This window comes from Betta splendens, chromosome 5, assembly GCF_900634795.4.
Source record: "Betta splendens chromosome 5, fBetSpl5.4, whole genome shotgun sequence".
Classification (NCBI taxonomy): domain Eukaryota; kingdom Metazoa; phylum Chordata; class Actinopteri; order Anabantiformes; family Osphronemidae; genus Betta; species Betta splendens.
Window position 1 is genome coordinate 11,096,110 of NC_040885.2, and position 22,695 is coordinate 11,118,804.

General features: G+C 52.2%; 3 protein-coding genes across 6 annotated transcripts; all 3 read right to left on the bottom strand.

The window, feature by feature from the left end:
- Positions 1 to 13,393, bottom strand: LOC114855807 (rootletin-like). Of its 4 annotated transcripts, none has more exons than XM_029151297.3 (37): positions 13,233 to 13,393; positions 11,340 to 11,466; positions 11,112 to 11,257; positions 10,205 to 10,396; positions 10,052 to 10,135; positions 9,880 to 9,968; positions 9,633 to 9,798; positions 9,454 to 9,560; positions 9,150 to 9,365; positions 8,989 to 9,079; positions 8,827 to 8,913; positions 8,566 to 8,754; positions 8,252 to 8,451; positions 7,987 to 8,169; positions 7,759 to 7,903; positions 7,536 to 7,682; positions 7,229 to 7,459; positions 6,939 to 7,132; positions 6,747 to 6,874; positions 6,478 to 6,647; positions 6,219 to 6,398; positions 6,014 to 6,148; positions 5,789 to 5,932; positions 5,428 to 5,666; positions 5,197 to 5,356; positions 4,961 to 5,128; positions 4,413 to 4,881; positions 4,183 to 4,346; positions 3,980 to 4,100; positions 3,741 to 3,904; positions 3,122 to 3,337; positions 2,812 to 3,036; positions 2,581 to 2,736; positions 2,316 to 2,516; positions 2,045 to 2,176; positions 850 to 1,023; positions 1 to 740 (listed from the first exon to the last, which is right to left on the bottom strand). In XM_029151297.3, the coding sequence occupies exons 3-37, from the start codon at positions 11,244 to 11,246 to the stop codon at positions 654 to 656; spliced, it is 5,889 nt and encodes a 1,962-aa protein (XP_029007130.1). In that variant the 5' UTR covers positions 11,247 to 11,257; positions 11,340 to 11,466; positions 13,233 to 13,393; the 3' UTR covers positions 1 to 653. The 4 variants fall into 4 exon arrangements, with proteins under 4 accessions (XP_029007130.1, XP_029007129.1, XP_029007127.1 ...); XM_029151296.3 differs by lacking the exon at positions 13,233 to 13,393 and adding an exon at positions 11,638 to 11,916 and having other exon boundaries at positions 2,587 to 2,736; XM_029151294.3 differs by lacking the exon at positions 13,233 to 13,393 and adding an exon at positions 11,638 to 11,916.
- A 445-nt stretch (positions 13,394 to 13,838) lies between these two features.
- On the bottom strand, positions 13,839 to 17,468 carry necap2 (NECAP endocytosis associated 2). The gene is made up of 8 exons (XM_029151345.3): positions 17,291 to 17,468; positions 16,203 to 16,303; positions 15,929 to 16,033; positions 15,725 to 15,806; positions 15,369 to 15,477; positions 15,109 to 15,253; positions 14,938 to 15,022; positions 13,839 to 14,801 (listed from the first exon to the last, which is right to left on the bottom strand). Exons 1-8 carry the CDS (start codon positions 17,383 to 17,385, stop codon positions 14,756 to 14,758), a joined length of 768 nt encoding a protein of 255 aa, XP_029007178.1. The 5' UTR covers positions 17,386 to 17,468; the 3' UTR covers positions 13,839 to 14,755.
- An 866-nt stretch (positions 17,469 to 18,334) lies between these two features.
- LOC114855848 (SUZ domain-containing protein 1-like) lies at positions 18,335 to 22,365 on the bottom strand. The gene is made up of 4 exons (XM_029151359.2): positions 21,792 to 22,365; positions 21,139 to 21,188; positions 20,790 to 21,059; positions 18,335 to 20,714 (listed from the first exon to the last, which is right to left on the bottom strand). The coding sequence occupies exons 1-4, from the start codon at positions 21,840 to 21,842 to the stop codon at positions 20,603 to 20,605; spliced, it is 483 nt and encodes a 160-aa protein (XP_029007192.1). The 5' UTR covers positions 21,843 to 22,365; the 3' UTR covers positions 18,335 to 20,602.
- Between the last annotated feature and the right edge of the window lie 330 nt (positions 22,366 to 22,695).

Sequence of the window (22,695 nt, forward strand, 5' to 3'; positions counted from 1 at the left end):
TCAAGTGTATGAGCATCATTTATTACTGTGTCTGAGGCTGCAGCTCGATGTGCTGGCAGGGTTCTATTGGACATCACATTGAGTTTATTCTCCTGTAATTGTGTAGCCTTCATGTGCTACTTGTCGGCCTGTCAGTAAATTAAATCTATTCAACTAATAAAACTAGTATTAACCAATAGCATCTTATTACAGAAGTCAAATGGTCCTTTTTCACTTAAAATCATCTCTATTATCTAAAACCTGTGTCTATTGATGAGAAAATCACAGAGCAGCTCTGTCATCTGCGCACACACACACACACACACACACACACACACACACACACACACACACACACACACACACACACACACACACACACACACACACACACACACACACACACACACATTCCTCGCAGGTCCTGTACAGACGGGAAAAGGCTGCGGTGACGTTTGGGGAGATGGTTCTGGCAGTGTTGGGTGTGAGCGTGTCAGACTAAGTGTTAAGTTCTGTGTTTCCATTAATAATACATTATCAAAATGACAGTATTGTTCATTTTAGTGTGAGTTAGTTCGTGAACACTTTGTAACATTGCTTTCAAACATTCGTGACAAGTGGTTTTTCCCTGGATCAGAACTTTGGTGCTGGTGCCGGTGGCCTGAAGCTGCACCTCAGTTCCCTGCCGACAGTAAAGACGATGGAAGAAGCGGTTGACGCCGCTTCATCTCCTGCTGCAGCTGTTCCTTCAGCGTGGACACCTAGCGCGTGGGGTGAGAGAACGCAGCGTTTCTAACCTTTAAAGGCCACGGTTACACAACGATGCTACAAAGCCTGCGGCTGGTTTGACTGTGATTCTCATTCACCTACCTGCTCCTCCAGGCCTTTGACCCGGTGGCGGTGAGCTCGCTCTCGGACGCCCAGGCTTCGCTCCACGTCCCGGAGGCTGGTCCTCAGCCGCTCCGCCTCCCGCTGGGACTCGTCACGGAGCCTCACCAGGTCCTCACACAGGCCGTGAGCCTGCTCCATGTCAGCCAGCTGCGTCTAGACAGGACACACACACACACACACACACACACACACACACACACACACACACACACACACACACACACACACACACACACACACACACACACACACACACACACAGGTGAGCATGTGAGAGAGACGATGTGCGAGGTTCCTGCAGGGAACAAGAGGAGGAATAAAAAGGAAAACAGGGAACGTGTGAACTAATACAGTTACCTTCCACACATACAAGTTATTTAATGGCTCTACTTACACGTGAGTAAAGGTCACAAGCCAAATGTTTGACATGCAACTAACACCCGTGGGCTTTATTGGCCTGAAGACGGTCGTCTGACAAATGGCCTGGAGCCGAAGCTGCACCATGAAAGTTGGCGTTCAACACCTCTTTCTGGCCACAAGAGTCATAAACTGGGGACGCACTCAATTCAATGATGCTGCTTGCCTCAAAGGACAATTAAGGAAAATGCAAATGAAGGAATGAAGTTGAGGTTGTTTAGTTACACAGTTTGGAACATAATGAGAGCGAATGTTTGGGGGTTGGGAAAATGCTCTGGTTAAATATTTGAGCTAAAAAAGGAGAAATGAACAGTCAGCCTGGAATAAACAACTTTAATGACTATTTCTACATTCTTGTGAAACCAGCGGTGCTTTATTTATTTTCTTGTTTATGTAAAGTATTTTATAACCGTATACGTAGTGCAGACATATATTATTGCTTTGGCAGAGCCGGTCTCGTTCTGTAACATTAACCAGACAGGGCACCTCCTCTCATTAAAACACAGACGGCTGCACTGAAAACGCTCATAACTCAAATCAGTGAAAAAATGTTTTTTTGTAAGTGAAAACGTCTGTTTAAATGATGAGGGTAAAAAAATATTTCAATGGAGATAAATTCATGCACCACAGCTACACATGGAGTTCTAACTGTGGAATTAAGTGGTCATCGTATGAAGCATTTTCCACTGTGAAGCGACTCCATCGTGAGCAGCGAGCGGCACTGAACTCGCGGTCCGAGCGGCGTCCGCGGACCCACCTGCAGCGTCACTATCTGCTGCTGAGCCTCCTGCAGCTCCTGCTCGGCCGCGTTCAGAGAGCGGTCCAGGCGGCTTTTCTCCGCCGACAGACGCATGCCGCCCTCCTCGCTCTTCAGCTTCTGACGCTCGACCTGCAAAAAGCGGGAAAGTGAGGGGCCGCTCGAGTCTGGGAGCACGGGTCAATTATGGCGTGAAATTGATTGGTTTAATTGATTGATTGATTTAACACAATAAACCCAGGCTCAGTTGTCGTTCCTGACCCTGTCTGACCTTGTCCAGCGTGCTCCTCAGTGCGTTCTTGTCCTTCTCCAGTCTCACCGCCTGTCTCTCAGCGTCCCTCTTCTCCGTCTCCAGCGTGGCGACCGCCCGCTGCAGCCCGCGCAGCCGCTCCTCCGCCGCGGCCCGCTCCGCGTTCGCCGCCTGGACGCCGCGCTGAGCCTCCGCCAGCGCGCCGGAGCGCTGCCGCAGGGTCTGACGGGGAGACAGGGCGTCAGGGCCCCCGAGGACTCGCTTTGAGGACGTTTGTAGGTGGTACCTTCACCTCCTGAGTGCTGCGGAGCTCCGCCTCCAGCTCCTCTCGCCTCAGCTCGCTCTGGTTCAGCTCGCTCTCCAGGCTCTGGACGCTCTGGGTGTGAGTGGCCATGCTTCTCTTCACGTCAGCCAACGACGCCCTGGCTTCGTCCATTCGCTCCTTAGAGGCAGACATTAATAATCAATCCATCACTGGACTGCAGTCCGGCAGCGTGGAGGCTTCTGCGTCGCTCACCTGCTGCAGCCTCTTGTCCTGCTCCGCCGCCGCCAGCGTCTTCTGCAGCGCCGCCAGGCGAGTCTGCGTGGCGCCGTGAGCCGCCGCCGCCTCCTGGAGGCTCTGGGTGAGCGCCGCCGCCTTCTCCTTCAGCAGCGTCTCCCCCTCCTGAGCTTTGAGCAGAGCCTGGCTCAGCCTGTCCACCTCCCTCTGGAGCCGGGACACGCAGACCTCTCCTTCCGCCACCTGCGTTCAATCAGAAGCGTCTGACCGGACGTTCCCTCCCACCGCCGCGACGACGGCGAAGGCGGCGCCGGGCGCTGCTGCTCACCTGCTTGAGCAGGGAGTCGTGGCGCTGCTGCGAGGCCTGGCTGTCGGCGTCCCGGTCGCCCAGGCTCAGCTTGAGCCTCTGCAGCTCCCCCTCCAGGCTGCGCCTCCCCAGCTCCACCCTGGTGGCCCGGGCCTCGGCCGCCTCCAGCGCCTCCCGCAGACGGCGCCTCTCCGCTTCCAGACGCAGCTCAACGGCCCGCTGCTTGTTTAACTGGTCCTGCAGAGACGGGAAGTGACTGGAAGCAGCTGGCGCACATTCAGGGGACAAACGTATAGGGCTGTATGTGTCTGCTGTTTCAGATTGAAAAGAGTTGCTTCTTCTGTTTAGAACCTCACTCGCTTCGTCTTCCCGCTCCTCCTGTTGTGCAGAAGCTGAACTATTTTGAAAGGTGCCGGATTAGAGCTCAGACATATGGGGAGTCGACGGGAAACCCGACAAGAGGAGCGGCGCCGCGTGTGCGTGGCATCTGCTGTTGTTGCGTCCCCTGACGGCCCTTGTCTGTGCCATATGGCGGCTCTGGGTGAGACCCAGCGGAGGAGCGAGGGCGCCGCGCTTACGTGAGCAGGCGGGGGAGGAGGGGTGAGTACCCGCACGTGTCTGGGGGAGGAGGGGTGAGTACCTGAGCGTGCCTCTTCTCCGCCTCGCAGGTCTGCAGCGCCCGCTCCAGATCCTTCACCCTGTCGGCCAGCGCGCGCCGCTCTCGCTCCCCTCTCCTCGCTGCCTCCTCCTGCTGCTGCAGAAGAACCTGAGTAGTGGCCAGATGCTCCTCGAGCCCCCGTCTCCCTAGAAATGGACACAGAGCGTTAGCTTGTGGGTGTGTGTGTGGGGGGGGGGTGAATGGACTGAACAGGGGACCACCTTCTTGGTTTTCCTGGAGGCTGAGCTGCAGCTGAGCGAGGCGGCCCAGCGCCGACGCCCTGTCCTGACTCAGCTCCTCCACCTCCCGCTGCGCGGCCCCCAACCGGCACCGGGCGTCGTCCTGCAAACAGACAAACACACACAACGGATGCCTGAGGCGTCGGGATGAGCCGCTCAACGCCCCCGGGTGTTCTGCTCCGTACCCGCTCTCTCTGCGCGTCACGCAGCTCCTGCAGGAAGTCCCTGAGGCCGCTCTTCAGCGCGTCGGGCTCCAGCTCCAGCTGAGGGAGCAGCAGCGGGGTTTCCCCTCCGTCCGGAGACACGGCCCCCGAGCCCAAGGTGTTGTCGGGGGTGCTCACGCGGAACTCTGCGAAATCAAACCGTTATGAACTGAAGGGTTACGTAAGGTGATGAATACCCCCGTCACCCTTACCTTTAGGGGGCGACAGAGAGCAGCGCAGGGGGGAGGCGCTCTGGTGCCGTGACATGGCTCCGGGGGACGTGGAGCTCCCCCCCGGGCTCCTCCCCCCCGGGCTCCTCCCCCCCGGGCTCCTCCCCCCCGGGCTCCTCCCCCTGCCCCCCCGGCCGCCGGCTCCGATGCCCAGCGTTCGGGTCAGCGCCGACTGGAGGCTGCTGAGGCGGAAGTCCAGGTCCCGGCGGGCGGCCTCGGCCCGGCCCAGCTCGGCCTCGGTGGCGGCCAGCCGGCCCTGCGCCTCGCTGAGCTGCAGGCCGCACTGGGCGGCCGCGTCGTGGGCCGACTGGGCGCGCAGCGACAGGCTCTTGGCCTCGTCCTGCAGCTTCTTCTCGCAGGCGCGGGCGTCCTGCAGCTGAGCGCTCAGCTCCCTCTCGCTGCTCCGCCAGCAGGACTCCGCCTCCGCCAGGCGCCTCTGAGTCGCGGAGAGCTACGAGGGGAAACGCGGAAATCATCACGCGGCCGCTGGGGCGACGCGCGCCAGTCCGTCCCCCATCGCCCGCCCTCACCTCCTTTCTGAGGGCGTCTCGGGCCGTTTCGGCCTCAGCCAGCTTGTGTTTGAGCAGGACCGCCTCCTTCCCTCTCTCCTCCTCCCGCTGCTCCTCCAGCGCCAGACGGGTGTGCAGCTCCGCCGCCTCCCTCCCTCTCTGCTCCTTCTCCCCGTCCAGAACCTTCAGCTGGAGGCGAGCGAGGACGTGAGCCACCGCGCCGCCTCCCGCGTGACGGAGCGGCGGGAGGGTCTCACCTGTCTGCGGAGCTCCTGCAGCTCCCTGCGGGCGTCCAGCCGCGACCGCTCCACCTCCCTGAGGCAGCTCCGCAGCTCCGTCACCTCCTTCTGGGCGGAGGCCAGCGTCTCCCTCAGCACGGCCAGCTGCTGCTCCTTCTCCTCGCACCGTCGCTTCACGCTGAAACGGACTCACGCTCAGCGGCGCCGCTCAGCCGTCTGGTCTCCCCCGTCCGCCGGTGCGGCGCTTACCTGATTCGCTCCGTCTCGGCGCTCTGCAGGTTCTCCCGGAGCAGCTTGTTGGACTGGCTGATGGTGTCTCTCTCGGCGGCGGCGTCTCCGAGGCCGCGGCGCAGCTCGGCGCCCTCCCTCCGGTAGTTCTCCGCCGCGTCCTGAGCCTGGCTCAGACGGCGCTCGAGGTCCAGCACGTCCCGTCTCAGCTGGTCTCTGCTCTCCTCGTTCACCGACAGCGACAGGCGGCACTGCTCCAGCTGGTGAAGGACGGTCAAACGTTACACCATCAAAAGAAGAAGAGATTCACACCCGCAGATGGCGTCAGACACCAACTGAGCGCGCTCAGTGCCACGTTATGGTAGATCTGATACTGATCTACCTCTTTAAGAGCAATGGCGGCACGTGACTGCAGGTCGGTGCAGGTGTCCTGCAGGAGCTGGAGCTCCCGTTGGTGAGCGGAGGCCGCGTCCTCCAGCTGAGAGCGGAGCTCCTGCAGCTCCGCGGTCAGAGCCCCGACTCTGGTCTGAGGAAAACGGAACACAGAGGCGCTTCAGCTCAGCTGTGCGTTTCCTGAAGAGAAGCCGAGCCTGAAAAAAAGCATCACCTGCTCCTGCTCCCGGAAGTGAGCCGCTTGTCGGGACGTGCGCTCGGCCTCCAGGGCTGCGGCCGACAGCTCCGCCTGCAGGACGGACACCCTGTCGCACAGAGCCGCCTTCTCCGCCTCCTTCAGCGAGAGCGCCTGGAAAGACGAGGATCACGTGTTCAGGACCTCGGCGGGCGACGAGTGGACGCGTCTCTCGGCGCCTGACCTGCTGCTTGTCGGCCTCGGCCTGTAACAGGCTCTGGTCTCTGTCCCGCTGGAGGCTCCTCGCTTCCTCCTGCAGCTCCTCCCTGTCTCTCTGCGCTCGCTGGACCTGATCCTCCATCTCCTGCCTCAGCTTCCTCAGACTCACCTCCTGCTCCGTCAGCAAACTGTGCCGCACGACCTCCTGTGAACCGCGGAGCCCTCAGCTTTAGCCGCGTTACGCCACGCGTGAGGAAAGCTAGGAATAAAGCTAAAGAGCGGACCTTTTCTGAGATGAGCCTCTCCACCTCCTGCTGATGCCCGGTCACGGCCTTGCGTAGCGCCTGCTGGGCCTCGAGCTGAGCAGCGCTTAGACTCTGAGTCAGGGCCTGTTTGTCCCGTTCAGCCTGCGCCAACGCACTCTCCCCGTCCGAGCGTACGCGCCTTATTTCAGCTTCAAATAACACCAGGAAGATGAGGAGGAAGGAAGCAAACACACGTCAGATCCCGTCTGTCGTGTCTCCCGTCCTCCGTGCGTGTCTTCCTCCCTCACCTGCCGCGGTTTCGCAGCGGACGCGTAGGTTCTGACTCTCCGACTCCAGCTGTTCCCGGCGAGACTCCGCCTGAACCAGCTGCTGCTGCACCTCGAACAGACTGGTCTCCAGCGACTCCCTCTCCGACCTGGAAGGCTGACACTTAAACGCGTGTATCCGTGAAAGCATTTGTGAAACACAGCGACACACACCTGGAAGCGGCCAGTTCCTCTGACAGGACCGCGTTCTCCTTCTCAGACGCCGTCAGCTGGACCGTCAGAGCTGCTTTGTCCCGCGCCAGCTCCGCCCGGCTGCGGCCGGCCTCCTCCACGGCCGCCTCGCTCCTCTGGACCTCTCCTTTGGCCAGACTCAACTCCGATCCTAGAGAGGCGACCTCGCCACAAAGCTGTCGGCGCAGAACCGGACCGCGGCGCGGTGAGCGAGGCAGAAAGGTTTAGTTCAAAGCTCCCTTTAAACCGCGGTGTGATAAAGTGCCGCGTACCTGCGAGACTTTCTCCTGCAGCTTAAGCCTCTCGGCCCTGAGGCTCTGCAGCTCCGCCTCCATCCCGGCCCGGCCCAGCTCGGCGTCCTGCAGCGACCGGTGCAGGCTGATGCGAGCCGAGTCCAGCTCCAGCCGGTGCTGCTCCAGCCGGACCAGCTCGTCCCTGATGGTCAGCTTCTCCCTCTCCGCCTCCCGCTTCTGCTCCTGCAGCAGGGCCTTCTCCTCCTCCAGCTTAGAGACAGCGCCACTCAGTCAACGCAGATGGAAAACGCCCTCGAGAACGCGCCGGACCCAGAACCTGTCCTACCTGGAGGATGTAGGTGTTGAGGTGGACCTTGTCCTGGGCCAAGCCTTCGTTCATGCTGCTGATCTTGGCCAGAGCGTCTCTGCGCGCCGCGTCCTCCGACTGCAGCTTGTTGATCAGCACACACAGCTCCGCGTTGCTGCTCTCGGCCTGGTGGAAGCGGAGAGGGCGGCCGGTCACGGGCGGCACCACGAGCACAAGCGCCGCGGGGCCCGACGGTGCTTACCCGGGCCAGCGCCTCGGACAGCTGGGCCTTCTCCCGCTCCAGCAGCTGCCGCTCCGCCTCCCCCTTCTGCTGGGCCTCCCTCGCCGCCGACAGCTCCGCCCGCTGGGCCGAGGCGCGGGTTTCGCTCAGCTCCAGCTGCTTCTGTCTGCGGGGAGACGAGGCACGCGCGCGGTTCAGAGCCGCGGCGTCCGCGGGAGCCCGTAGCGAGCGTACACGCGTCCTGCTTACGTCCTCTGAGCGTCCGCCTTGGCCCGGTCGCGCTCCGCCGCCGCCGCCTCCTTCTCCTCCCTCTCGCGGTCGCGCTCGCGCTGCGCGGACGCCGCGCTCAGCTGCAGCTTGTCGCAGTCCATCTGCAGCAGCTGGCTGCCGCTGTGCGCGGCCTGCAGGCTCTTCTCCAAGGCCGCCTTCTCCCTGAGGGGGCGACAGGTAACAGTCACACTGACATCCGACACTGAAGGGCTGCGCATGAGCGGTGCTGCGGGCGCGTTCGAACCGGGCCAGTGCGTCTCTCTCCTGCTTCAGTCGCTCCTTCTCCCTCTGGGCGGTGTCGCGCTCCCTCTGAGCAGCCTCCCTCTCCCGGCGCTGAGTCTGGCTTTGCTGTTCGGCCTCTTTCTTACCTGACTCCGTCTCTGCGAGCTGCTTTTTTAGCTGTTGCACTGAGGTTTGGGCTGAGAGCAGACGGGCCCGGACGTCCTGCAAAGACACAAAGCACATGGACGGGACACTGAAGGCACTGCGTGCTCCTTCCTGCAGCTACGGGGTCAGAGGTCACCAGTCCTGCTGCGCGGTTTAGAGCCGACGCGTCACCTGCAGCTGGTGCGTTTTGCTCGTGACCGCGGAGCACAGAGCGGACAGCGCCTCCGGGGGCGGCGCCAGCGAGGCGGGTCGGGCGGGGGAGCGAGGCCCGCGCGGGGAACAGGTGACCAGGGCCAGCAGCGGCGCCCCGGCAGGGTCCTGGTCCGCTTCCGACGACGACTCCCCGTCCGACAGAACCGTCTGTGGAGCAGAGACACAGTGACGCGGGCGCTTCGATGAGGCCGAGCTGAGCGTGGCCGCGTGCGACCGGACCTGGGCGATGTCCCGCAGGGCGTCCATCAGCGCCTCCGTGTGGGCTCTCGCCGTCTGCGCGTCAGTCTCGTCGCTGCCGCTCTGCTCCTGCGGGAACACCGGGAAGTCATTGGCTCAGAAGCGGGAGAACGGCGGCAGACGATTAAAGGAGCAGTGTCTCACCTCCATCTTCCTCGTCAGTGCGACGATCTCCCTCTCTCGCTCCTCAATCAGGCCCTTCAGTCGTTCGCCCTCTCTCACTGAATCTGCCAGTCTGGTGGTGGACACGTTGTGCTTTTTACAGCAGCTCATCCAGGTCCGGTTGGCTGTTTGCAGCTACTGACCTGAGGGCGAGCTCGCTCCTCTCCGCGTCCGTGCGGGTCTGGTAGCTCATCATCTCGGCCACGCGCTCCCTCAGCTGCTGCTCCATCTGCAGCCGCAGGGCTTTCTCGCGCTCCAGGGCGGCGGCGGCTCCTCCCTCCCGCTGGTGCAGCCCGGCGCAGGACGCCCGGGCCGAGTGGGCCGCCCTGGACATCTCGGCGCGCATGTCCGACAGGTCCCTGGGAGTGGAGACACGGCCGCGTGAACGGGGGCTCGCCGCAAAGCGCGCGCGACGCAGAGCGGCGTCGGAGCGGCCGGGCCTCGAACCTTTCCGTGGCGCTCTTCAGCTCGCACACGTGCCTCCGGAAGCCGACCACCTGGCGCCACAGCAGCAGCAGGCGGCCGTGCTCGCCGCTGAAGTAGCTGTGGAACGACTGCAAGCGAAGACAGCGCGGGGGTTAAGAGCAGGAAGTGGGATTCGCCGGTTTGACCTCCGCGCCGCCCACCTCCTCCTCTCTCCTCCAGTCGGACTCCTTCTGCTCCAGGTCCTCCCGGGCTTTGGTCCAGTCGGCCGTGAGCCTGCGGATGTCGCGGCTCAGAGCCTCGTTGGCGAGGCCGGCCTGCTCCAGCTGCTCCCTCAGCATGGCGTTGACCGCAGACAGGCTGCTGCTCCTGAGGACGCAGCAAAAAACAAACGCCATGCACTGATGTGTCTGATGTTCCAATAGCACATTAGGCAAATGAATCGTTCACCTCTGCTGCTCCTCCTCCAGTCGGATTAAAGCGTCTTCCAGGCTGCTGCTGGACTCCTCGTTGTGGCCGTTGGACGCGTCGCCGTGACCCTGAATGAGAAGACGTGACCTCTACAGACTGTGCGGATGCGATGTGGCCGATTTCATGCTAACATGCCTTAAACCTTACTCACGCTCAGCATGTGTTTCTCCAGCTCTGAGGACTTCTCCTGCAGCATCTGCTCCACGTCCCCGCACCGTTTTTTGTACTGGAGAACCTAAAGCAGCAGCTGATTCAAGTCAGTCGTCATCACCATCACCATCATCACCATCACCATCGTCATCACCTTCGCCTGTAGCCTCTGCACCAGCTGGGCCTGCCTCTGCTGCCCCTCCTGGTAGGCCGTCAGCTTCCTCTTGTAGGCCGCCTGCTCCTCGTCCAGACGCCTGCGTAGGTCCACGTTCTGCTGAGTCAGGCTAAGTGACTCGGGGGAGTCGCGGCCCCCCTCCCCCGTCTCCAAGCGCAGGGCCTGCTCCAGCTGTGCGTTTGATTGGGGGACAGAGGCACAGGTGTGTTCGCGCTCACACGTGTCTACCTGAGCTAGTCGAAGTCCGCAAAAACGTTCTCAAATCAAGCTCTATCAGCAGCAGTTCAGCAACAAAACAGCCCTTGAGGCGACTGTGAACCTGCAACACGCTCAGACGTCACGCTTTGACTGTGGGCGTAAACTTGAGTTGCTTGTAATTTAATAGTACAGTGTTTTCACACTTGTCTCTCGCGCTCCGCTCCCATTCGTAACAGTAGCATTGTGAGCGTTTTACACTTCACATTCTCACAGTTTGTCTCACTTTGATACGTTCTACGTGGGTGAGATCAGACGGCACCTCCCCTCAGAGGCGCCCTCTGTTTCTGGACCCCCCCACCTGTTTGCTTCAGTAAAGCTAAACCCGGACTGAGCCGTGGCCCCCACCCATCACCACATCCCCTCTCCCCTGAAGCCCCCTGTTTACGGTCGCCCTGGGTGACAGGCGCCATGGCAACAGTACACTTGAGTTCATTCCAGACCCCATCACCTGGGAGACCAGCAAATCTCAGACAATGAAACGCCCAGAAAACAGTCAAATGGGACAAAAGGTAAACAAGCTAAAACACGTCCTGCAGTGACCTGTTACGTTGATTTACATACACAGACTGTGTTTTGTATCGATCTGCTTCCATTTCACGCCTTAAAGCACCTGTGTGTCTTATCGTACCCGCTCACTAATGGCTCCGTACTTGATGGCGAGCTCGTCTCGGTCGGCTCTGCTGTGGGCCAGCGAGTCCTCCAGCCGGGCCAGCTCCCCCTGCAGCACCCGGTTCTCCTCCTGGAGGGACATGACGGAGGACATGGCTCCCGCCGCTGAGGCGGAACCAGCAGAGGTGGACGTCACACAGTGAACCGGGTCACAACTCCAATCTGAAATGACAACGCAGCCACTCACTGCTGTCGCTGAGGTTCTTGGTCACAATCTCTCGGACCCGCGCTGGGAGACACGTGGGGGCGGCATCGGGCGAGGGGCCCCGGACCGTCAAGCACTTCTCCTCAGACAAAACACTCTCCTCCAGCCTCTGAGAGACAAAAACACCCAACAACAAACGTCAGAATCTACGGAGGGAAGCGTGTATTTGAGGCATCACGTGGAGCCAGGTCACAGAATGGAAGCACAACGATGTCCGCGAAGACAAATGCAGCGGCGCCACAGCCGGTCCACACAGACGGGGCGGTCCGGCGCTCCTCACCTGTATCACACACTCCAGTTTGGTGGAGTCCGCCTCACAGTTTTCTGCAGCGCTCATCGCGAGGGCAGCAGATATTTAACCCCCCCCCCTCAGGGAACGGGAGTCACTCCGATCAGCAACGAAAAAAAAGTCCCGACAAGTTCAACGAGCGCTTTGCTTCTCACACAAGCGAGAGCGAGGGGACGTTTCCGAGCTGGAGCCGCCTGTTTGTCGCTGCTGCAGTAGAGCGAGGGTGAGCGTCCTGTCGCTACGGGCACACGGGCAGATTGAGGACAGCAGGATTAGAAGGTTTAAAGACGCTCCTCCTCCTCCTCCTCCTCCTCCTCCGGTGGCTCAAATCACTACACACCACTGGATGGAGGCAGGGCAGCTAATTCATTTACATACAACTGACTGTCTTTTTTCATTAATACATTCATGAATATTTCCATGACATGCAAATATTCTGTGGTTCAGCTTTAAAATTATGAAAGTGTTTATGTAACTGTTGTTAAGCCCTTAAACGTTTTACACTTTTGTTGAATCAGTTATTGCTTGTATTATTTTGTTACAATTACAAATAATTTCATTTTGCTGTGTTGATCATCACATTTCTGTTCTGTTGTGAGTCTTAATTGTTTTGTTCTGCTGATGTTCCTGTAAGTTAAGTTTCTGCTCTGTTGAGACGCTTTGACACGTGACTGTTTAAACGCTGCAATACGACGTGTTTGAGCGTCAGCGTGACAGACACTGGGACCATTGTGTGGTCAGACGCAACACACATGTATTTGTTCCTCTGTGCGTGCGATGACCCCTCGCTGACATTCTGGATTCTCTCAATCTTAAACTTAACAAACAGCTGGATGAGCCCAGGCTCTTATTCTAAGCTCAGGACACACATCACACAGCAGTCAGTCTATCTAATACACACAAAGGTACAGTGAAACACACTGTCTGTCAAAAAAACAATAATGCAGCAAGGTGAATGCCTTTGCATGTATAATAATAAACATAAATGTATTATTGGTTTTCTATTTCTACCTACACCATCTGGATCATATTGACCAGTTTTATCATGTTCAGGCAGTGATTTCACAGCGTTGCACCTGTTCTTTCATCTTCACAGACACATTGTTAACTTTCCACCACAGCTGCCGTTTGCTCCACCCCTCACTACAGATATTCAGACACAAATGAAGGTCTAAATGAAGAGCGTTATCTATTATTCACTTCTTCCTCTCACGAACGGGAAGTACAGGTTGCACCGTGACTTTGGCTCCATTAACGTCCCTTCATCCTAAAACGCAGAACGCAGAAATGCAACCAAGCGGGCGCGCCCAAGTTTCCAAAACTCTGTAGGAGTTGGAGGAGGAGGAGGGTGATGATGATGAAGATGAAGAAGGGAGCTGGAACTGCGCAGCATCCGCACAACAGTAGCGAAGTACTGATGCATTAAGGGTTTAATTCCTAACGCTGAGTGCAGAGAAGAGCCGGAGGAACCACAGCTGGGACTAAACAGCTTTGTGGAGTAAAGCGAGTGCGCGTACGTGCGCCGCCTTTCCTGCAGAGCTCGCAGGGAAAGCAGTCACTTCCCCCCGTCTAACGTCCAGTCTCACCTCCGGTTACGGGTCTCGCTCCGTCCCGCTACTCCTCTGACCGGGATTTAGTCCCAGAGGCAGAAACTCCAGCCACCCTCCGTTAGAAACGAGCCATCAGCTGCTCGCAGCGCCGCCGCCTTGTTCTGAAACCTTCTCCATGCTTTTTCCGGGGAGGGACTTCCAGTTCACAGACTCCAGCCTCCAGCCCGCGCGCATCATCGCGTCATATGATCGCACGCATTTCTGTCATAACGCACGAAGAAAGACACTAATCTAGAATCGTACGATTTTTGTATATTAGGACCTTTAGACATCTTAAACCAGCGTCATACAGGATTTCTGAGATTCTACTATGTTTGTCGTTGAGGTAAAAGTTAACACCAACTTATTCAAAAGTGAGCAGATAAATGGTAAGTTTACAGCATACAATAACCCAAAACATAAAATATTTAAAAACCCATGTGCTTAAATGTAGTTTGTGACTGGGTAATTTAAAGATAAATTCTTTGTTTTGTAAATTAGTATTGTAAAAACACTAGGAGCTTTAAATGTGTTCAAAAAAATTGGTAGAAACTCTTAAGTGTTTAGGAAAGTGGTTCTCTGGCACATTAAATAAAACAGGAGCCAATGAAATATATTGTTTATTTACAAGAAAACCAAAGGTTTATATTTTATACAATTTAGATCAGAAAGGCACTGGTCAATACAATCAATGAAACTTCTATTTGGTAAAAGGCACATTTAAAATAACGCGTGAGCCATGAGAGACACTTGATGAGTGTACACAAAAATGTTCACAAACAGACCAAGTGAACACATTCAAACTTTGACGTCAATCCATCTTTCACACCATCACCACACATTTAAAAAGCCCAGTATTTTTAATAAAGGCTTCAGAATTTTAATGTACATCTAGACATCAAATGTCAATGTAGGTTTGCATAATTTCCTAAAACAATAACTAGAAAGGCGGGAATAAGTAAACTCAAATGCTGGTGCACAGCTTAACTAAACAAATACATCGATGGGCAAATAATTTCTTTCTCCCAAAAAGTAAAGAAAAAAGGAAAATTAGTGCTGGTGTAATAAAATGACGCTGTGACATGAACGGGAACGTATATGCACAGACGAGCAACAGAGACGCAAACACATCTGGAACCTAAAGGAAAATCAGAAGCATTTGATTTGAGGCATTAGAAGAAATGTCTTCACCCTTTTTAGTGTGACAAGAAAATCTTTCCCTTCAACCACCAATAATAAAAAAGAGCAGGGTCTCCAGTAAGTTTAGTGGCTCCCTGAAGAGTACAATCAAAGACAGACGTTACTGCATAGCAGAGTGTGGAAAAATGTCAAGGGTTAAAAGACTACGCACAGTTTCATCCTCCAGAGTGTGTGCTCAGTCGGCTGCATGTGCTGTGTGTGACCACACTATTCATGCAGTGAAGCAAGGAGCTCCCCACTTTCAGCGTATTTTCTTTTTGCCACAGTTATCCTGTCGGTGGAATGTGTGGAACCTGAGCGTGTGCATGTTTTCTCACATCTCAACTAAACTGGACCCATCCTGATTTGACAGCATCTTTACCAGAGCTGGAGAGAAAACATGAAGGGTTGCAGTTATGAAGTGAGACAAAAAAAAAACAAGCCACTGAAACTAACACATATATGACTAATGAATAAAGGAGTTTACTGCAGAGAACAATATACTTGAAACTGAACAACTTACTTGGAACCTGCAGATGTAAAATCCCCCCACGCGTCTGAGCTCGGCTGGGCTGCAGGGACCGGGGAGCCAAAGTCTAGGAGGGGGGCTGGATTAGGAGAACAACAATTTTAAAAGAATGAACAATGTTTATATCATGTGAAGACTATTTAGATTTAGAAGCCAAGTCATCACCAGTGTTAGTCTGGACAGAGGGGGCTGTTTGTTGTCCTCCAGGGGGAGGAATGATACCTCCAGCCTTTGCTCCCGGTGGAGGTGGGAGCAGAGCACCACCCATCGACCTGGGTTTGACACCACCTGCATCCTTTTTCTTGATGTTCTGTGGTAAACAAACTCATTTGAGTTTCTAAATGCCCATGCCATTTAAATTGTTTCAAATCTAATCATGTAATTATTATAGTTTCATATCTGTGATGCCAGGACTATGCGCTCACCCCAATGCTGATCTTGATTGTCTGTCCCTCTTTGAAGCTCAGGTCCAGTTTTGTTGGTGGGGTTTGAGAGGCCTCAAGTTTAGCCAGCTCACCTTCCTGTTTCACCCATCTTTAGGGATTGTGTTTGAAAACATGATAGAAGTCAAAATCAGTAGTAAGTCTATTATATCATAAACTGGATATTTGTAGGCAGCTGTGTGTGCTAGTGTTCACTTTAATTTAATATCCCTTAAAAATAATGTGCATGATCTGCAAATGTGCAATTTGCCCACTTACAGCCAATATGCAGGCGTAATAGCTTTACATACACATTTACATGAAAGAGAAAATCCTTACTGCATCAAGGGCTGACTTACTTAAAATGGTCTTGTAAAGCAACATTGAAGTCAAATGAGTCTCCGCGATCAGTAAAGCCCAGACCGATAAAAGCATGACGTCCTTTACAGAAAGAGCAAAGAAAAAGAAACACTACTTGTTTTCTGCTTCAGATCGCAACAAGAACTTTGGGAAACAATAATTCTCCACGTAGCTCATGAGATCGAGCTTAGGAATTGTCTTACCGTTGCCATCTTCTATCCGGATCACAAAGTACCTGCTCGAGTCTGTGACAGCTTCAACTGCACAACTTGGGTACTCTTCGACTGGGGCCTGTGCGAACAGCTCACCTGCCCAAAGCAGAACAATCTGTGTATTGCGATTCATCAAGGAACAAAATAATAAACACAGCATTGTTTTGTTCTGCTAATCAAAAAAACAGCATGTGTTGGGGACAACAGTGACAGGACAAATGTAAAGACTGTGGTAACTTAAGGTGAATGATGTCATTCTGTTTACCAGTGTTTTTGTCCTCTAGCTTGATGAAGGCCATCTTGCCTTTAGCTGTGATTTTCATCCTACCGTTCCATGCTGGTTCGTCCAGCTTCCAGTCAGCGGCACTGAAGAAAAACAGGAAACACTCATGTGAACTTGAGAGTGGTTTGTGTGAGCCTAACATGCAGAAGCAGCTGACTTGGTGGCTGTCTTAATGGCGGGGCTGTAGCTTTCACAGTAAGCAGAAGTGAAATTAGCTCATTTGGTGTGTTTGAAATTAGACACAAAGAAATAGGTCACGTAGGAAGCTTTAACGTGTTGACAAAACTGCACGGCTTATTTTACACCTGGACTGTTAGGTCCAGAATTAAAACATCGGTGACCTCACCAATCAAATAAAACAAATAATTATTTGCATTCAACTGACAGAATCCAACCGTGACACCTCAGCCGACAGCCCAAACCCGGAGAGAGGGTCTGAAATGAAAACGCATCAAAGCTGGATTCTTATCTTCAAGTTGGTGTTCTTAGGTTTACGTACAATAATTGTTTTGGCTGACCAGACCACCGTCTTAAAGCATTTATGGTAGAATTGGGGACTAATCACTTGTAGTAAGCTTAGCATTAACCGCTAGCTTAAACTCTGACAACCTGCATCCATTTTCGGACAGGCGTACGTCCGACAATTTACAAATATTCCAATTTTCCAACAATTTACAAGTCAACGTAATCGGCAGTCACGCCACCATTGAGGCTCTCGATGCTTCTCGCAGCTAAACGTCACTTTATTACAATGATAACTGGTAGCTACGGGTAGCAGCAGTTAAATTAATGTTTGTTGGCAAACTCGGAATGACGGTGTCCGATTTCCCTGAGCAGATAACGTTACAGCTGTGAACTTATTAAAACATGCCCAGATAATGCTTAACCGCAAATAATTATTAAATGATTCATGCAATAAATACTTGTTATCTACAATATACGTTTGTAGCTACTAGAAGCCAGACTTCGAATAAACTTTGCAAACAGTCATCCTCACAGCTGTCCGATAATGGATTCACAGCTCGTTGACAGACACTTTTCGCCTTAACTTCTCACTAAGACAGTCTCACCGATATCCCCGGTTGGACGCCCGCGGCGGGATCCGGTACACGTAAACATCGGGTTTTACACATAGCATCGACTCGTAACTATTATCTTCTGCCATTTTGTTAAGTTTCGTCAACTAAAAGCCAACTTCCGACTTTCAATGGAGATCACGGCTGAGTTGAGCCCGACAAGTCCCCTGGTGCAGTGCTCGAGGCAAACAGCGCCCCATCCGGTCCGGCGTGGTATCGTCATTGTTCGTGTGACCAAAAAAAACATTATAATCAAATATTTAAAATATAATCATATATTGAAAAGACTATATATAGCACTATGTCTTAATTTCAGTGCTGACTTTTCTTCATTCTGAAGGTTCTGTTGATATAACTACCACCTTCTGGCTGGTAGGGCAATAAGCTCACCAGTCATTTCAGAGTTGACCTTTGATACATGTGGCCAGGACCCTGAATGCAGCGTTTGTTTTAGTGTGTTTTTGTTTACACTAAGTGGTATTATTCCAGACTGACACAAGTTTCGTTCTTTGCTATATTTGTGAACAGAGGTGCTCGATTTTTAAAAAGTAAAAATGACATTGAGTGAGCCACACGACGGCACTGTCTCCTGGAAAGAAGTTTTCACACACTGAAAATTGTCTTGCTAATTTTCAGGTTTAAACGCTTTTTTGAACTGATGTTTTTGGGTTTTTTTTTTTGAAATATACAAACTTACTGGTTTAAATATGTTCAGCTAAAAGTAGCATGTAACCTACATTACATCAGGTCAAAAGCTATAATGAGTGATGTGTATTCCATTCCTGCATGTGTAAGACAACAAACAACAGTGTCAGTCAAACACACTGAACTCATCAAGATAAACATGTGCATAATATGCATATTGGCTTCAGTTCACTTTTTGCATGCATTACGTGTGAGTGATCGGCAGTGTCCATCCACTAACGCTGTCTGTACCTGGCATCAAACCAGGGACCTTTTTGTGTGTGAGCGAATGCAATAATCACTACACTACACAAACCACGAGTTCAAAAACATAAATAGATGCACACAAACCTCTGTCTATAAAGTGTATTTATTAAAGGGTATTCAGCGTTAACTTTTGTTTTTCCAAATCTGAACATATCAATGACATCAATCAGCCTCAAACTGGACAGATGGCTTTGAATGAAAACAATCACCAGTAGAATACACAGGTTATTTGCTTTTAATTATCCACTTGAATTGATAACAAATCCTTGTATAGGGGGCATTAATACTGTAGAGTTCAGTGATGTTACAACATGTCACACTGCCTAAGTGTGTTATCTCATTAAAGAAAATTACTCATATATTAGACCTACAATAAACACTGTAGTATCTCAAACAGCAACAAAACTTTAATTCTACTCTAACTTCTTAGTGAACAATGTACTCACTGAGCCTACGTTTCCTAGTAACAGTAGCTAATTTACTCTGAAGAGGATACAAATGCAACAGTAGCATCCACACTGACACTTTGCTCCATGATGCACTCGCTCGCTGCAGCGTAGGAGCGAATGGGTCAACCCACTGTTTTTATTGTTGCAGTTCAATACATAACATGAGTATTTCTAATGAGCAGTTGTACAGACACCTGAAAACAGTGAAGCAACACTTCACTGTCCTACACAACTGATGCGCAGTTGTGCAGGACATGTTAACCTCTCGGGCAAAAAGGAAGGTGAACACACGAGTAAGGAGGTTCATTGATATTGTAAGGCATTGAAGGGTCAGAAAGACTCTGCAGGTTCAATTACCGTGATCTGTTCGTTAAGTTCCTGAACTAGTTATCATTTCCCTCATAATCAATATCATTGTTGGGAAACACATTTTCAGTTGAAGGCAAACAAGCAAATAATGTTGTCAATCCGGCTGTATGAAATTCTCCCCTAGTGACATTAACTAAAACTAAGTAGAAAATAAAAGTACTTGACTCGGGCTTCAAAATGACCGATTAAAAGACAACATTTCCCACTTTATTAAATTGTTTTTATAGTTTTCTATCACAATGTTCTCTGTGGGAACATTTGCCTAAAAGATGCTCCTCTGCTACAAATAAAACATTCCATTGGCAAACAGTTAGTTTCCTTGCTCACACAATCTATGTGAAATTCTCCTTTGTAACTAAAACTGCAAGTGGCCATAAGATAAGCTCTATTAAGCTTTATTACTGTGTGCCGAATAGAAGAAGCAAAGCAACATAAACAGGGACTGGTGTATGTTCGCTCTAGGGTTTCCATTCAAATACATGTACAACTTTTTCCAGTTTCATAGAATTGAACAGCACTGAATATGTTTCCAATACAAGTTACATCATCTAATCTGTTGCACACCAATGATCGCTTGACTTAAACACACGAGCGGGGAAAAAAAACACAAGTAGGGAAAATGTAAATTAAAAAGAAAAAAAAAACCCCACAAGACTCATAATTAGGCAACACATAAAAAAAAGACAGGGAATATTTATATTATTGTTATTGCTGGAATAAACTTAGATTTCGTGATGATCTGTTCTTCCAATCTACAGTCTTTGGCCACAGGCTGCGTGCCCACCAGGCGTTTCTTTTTATAGCCACCAGAGCAAAACAGAGGCCTGTACACTCTGGAAAATGCTGGTCTAGGCCACTGCCACTGCTTATTCAACTGCAGGATTAAAACCCACGCTTTACTCAAAGTTGAATAAGTGTGACTCTCTATTCCTACGGTGCCCCAAAGCTGCTGAACACAGCAAACTCTCAGATCCACCAAGCACTCCGTTTCCACTGAAGCCATCAAACCGACGTCAGTTACTCTGTGGACGCCAGCCCAGCCATCCAGTGCGATGGCCAGCTCGGTCTTTTGCTTGTTTCTTCTAGAACCACAAGCTCTCCTTACGTCTCTAAAGAGACCAACAACTGATGTCCTGGTGTGTGGCCTGCCAATCAGTCTTAAAATCACAGGGCACCTTACGGTACAAGTATCACAGTGTGTAGGGATATGAGGCGAAAGCCTGTTCACAGTGCGGAACAGAAGGGGTTTCATAGCGCTGGCTGCTCTCTGCCAACCCCTTGCAAAGTCCCACGGGGGGAAAAGACAAGGTGAAAGGCAAAGACCACGCCAGTAAGTGAAGAAGAGGAAGAGAGAGAGAGAGCGAGTGAAAGAGGAAGAGAGAGAGAACGCAGAGTGGTGCATCTCAATCCATGCTTCATTTGTAAAATCACTCGGTCCCATCTCTCTGCTCTTGATACCGCCCAACACCCCTTTAACTGCCACCCTCCATGGCCTCCCAGGGAGACAGCTGTTTTCTTGCAGCAGGAACCTCCCCGCTTATCTGCAGAGTCGAAAGCCTGAGGTGCCATCGGAGCCTGTTGGCTGGCGGATCACGTGATTGTTGGGACGAACTGGTTCTGACATTTGCTGCACACTTATCCGAGCTGGCCTAATAATATGATGGGAAATTAGGAGTAAATAATCAAAACATCATCAGACTTTTTTTCCAACTTCATCATCTTACCTGTCCTGGCTTGGATTGTCCTGAGACGTTTCATCTGAAGAGGCACTGCCTAAAATCCTTCTCCTGGCTTCGGCATACTCTGCCTCCCGCTGGGCTAAAGACTTCATCTGCTGAGAGGGTCGAGACGAGGACGCAGAGCTTCCTGTGGTACCATTGTTTGACGGGCGCTTCAGAATTCGAATTTGAGGCGGTGGTGCTGCAGGCAGGGACTCGTCCTGGATTACAATGGCCGTTCGCACAGGTGAACCACCCAAACCCATGCTGGACCTCCTTAACAGAGAGTAATGACATTATGCCAAGACATTTATGAAATTTTAACAAATGATCAATACATTTTCAGTTTACTTACTTTGCTTCCTGGTTTATTTTCAGTTTAGCCTCAAACCTTCTCTCAATTTCCTGAAGGAAAGATGAATTGCATGAATGAATTGCATTGTCTGTTTATTACCTGACAAAATGTTAATAATGTGGCTCACTGTAAATTAGCAGCTAGCAATACTTCCATCGATTAGGGATGTCAATAAAGGGATGAGGCAGTAGTCACGCTGCCATCATCCACAAACACGTGTTGGAAAACTCCACCTGGCTCACATCTACTATTGTGGTATGGTAATGATTCATCTCCGTGCAGCCCTTCATTTCCGCAATGGGCGGGTCTAAACAGCAGACAGTCTACTTTGTCAAAAGCAGATTCTCTCCGTTTTTATCCCTCGCGTTCTCCCAAACATTTAAAAACAAATAATGCTGATGTGAACAGCTGCACAAGACGCCAGGCGCAGTCTCACGTCACGTTGGGACTGCGAGGCCTGCGAGACTACTCCAGGAAGCTTGGCTGCTTCCTGTGAGGTGGAAACAGGCGAACGACATACATTTAGGCACCAAAGCGTCAGATCCACCCAGACTAACGTGGGTCCATCCCGGCTATGACACACCCCGAGGCCGTCTGCTCATCTGGCTGCTACGGGCGAGTTAAGGGAGCGGGCGCGTGGCGGCGCGTCTTACCCCGCTGTCCGCTGCCTCTTCCCAGCTCTCCGCAACCTCCTCGTCCTCCATGTTGGACCGGGGGACTGCTGCTCGTTAGCTTCACGGCTCCTCCGAACCTACTGTAGCCCGTCCACGTGCACGCAGGGGGGCATGAGACGGTGGTTCTGACTCAGCCCGCCGGGTTGTGGTGCGCTGATGAAGGCTAAACAGGGGGATTACGAAGCCTCCGCTCGGCCGCGTGTTTAGCCCGTTAGCTCGCTGCGCCCCGGCTGGATGCTAGTCTAAAGCTGGCGTCACGTCCATGGAGGAACGACTCGACGGCCACCGGTGTCGTCCCCACGCCGCTCGAAAGAAAACCACGGAGCGCACGCGAGCTCAAATGGTCGACCCGTAAACTAGATGGGGTTTAACACTTTGTTAGGAAACCACTCTGGAGTTTAGCAGCAGGAAAGGGGAAATGACGTCATGCTAATGACATAGGTAACGTCAATAGAAAGGCTCCCTGTTTATATCGTCTGGCGTAAAAGTAAAATTACACAAATCACTTTTTAAACACTCCCCTTTGTGAATCAGTCGAATTAAACCTATAGTATGTACGATAAGTAATGGCTATACAAACCTACAGCGATATGGTTTTAAAGCTTCAGTTTTCCAATCATAAATTGATCAACGACATCCAATTAATTGTTATTTGAATATTGGTATAACATTGTCTTTAGATAATGTACAACATTGGTCTGTAATAAACTATCGGTGTACATTCTTTTTTTGGATTTTTTTACAATGTAACAAGTTCCAAAAAGAAAACATTTTGTAGTTAGGAAGGAGCAAATGATGTTACTAATTTGGAAGATTGAAACCTTATATTTTGACTTTAGATCGACTTTTAATATATTATTGCATAGAGGTAAGACTGCAGATA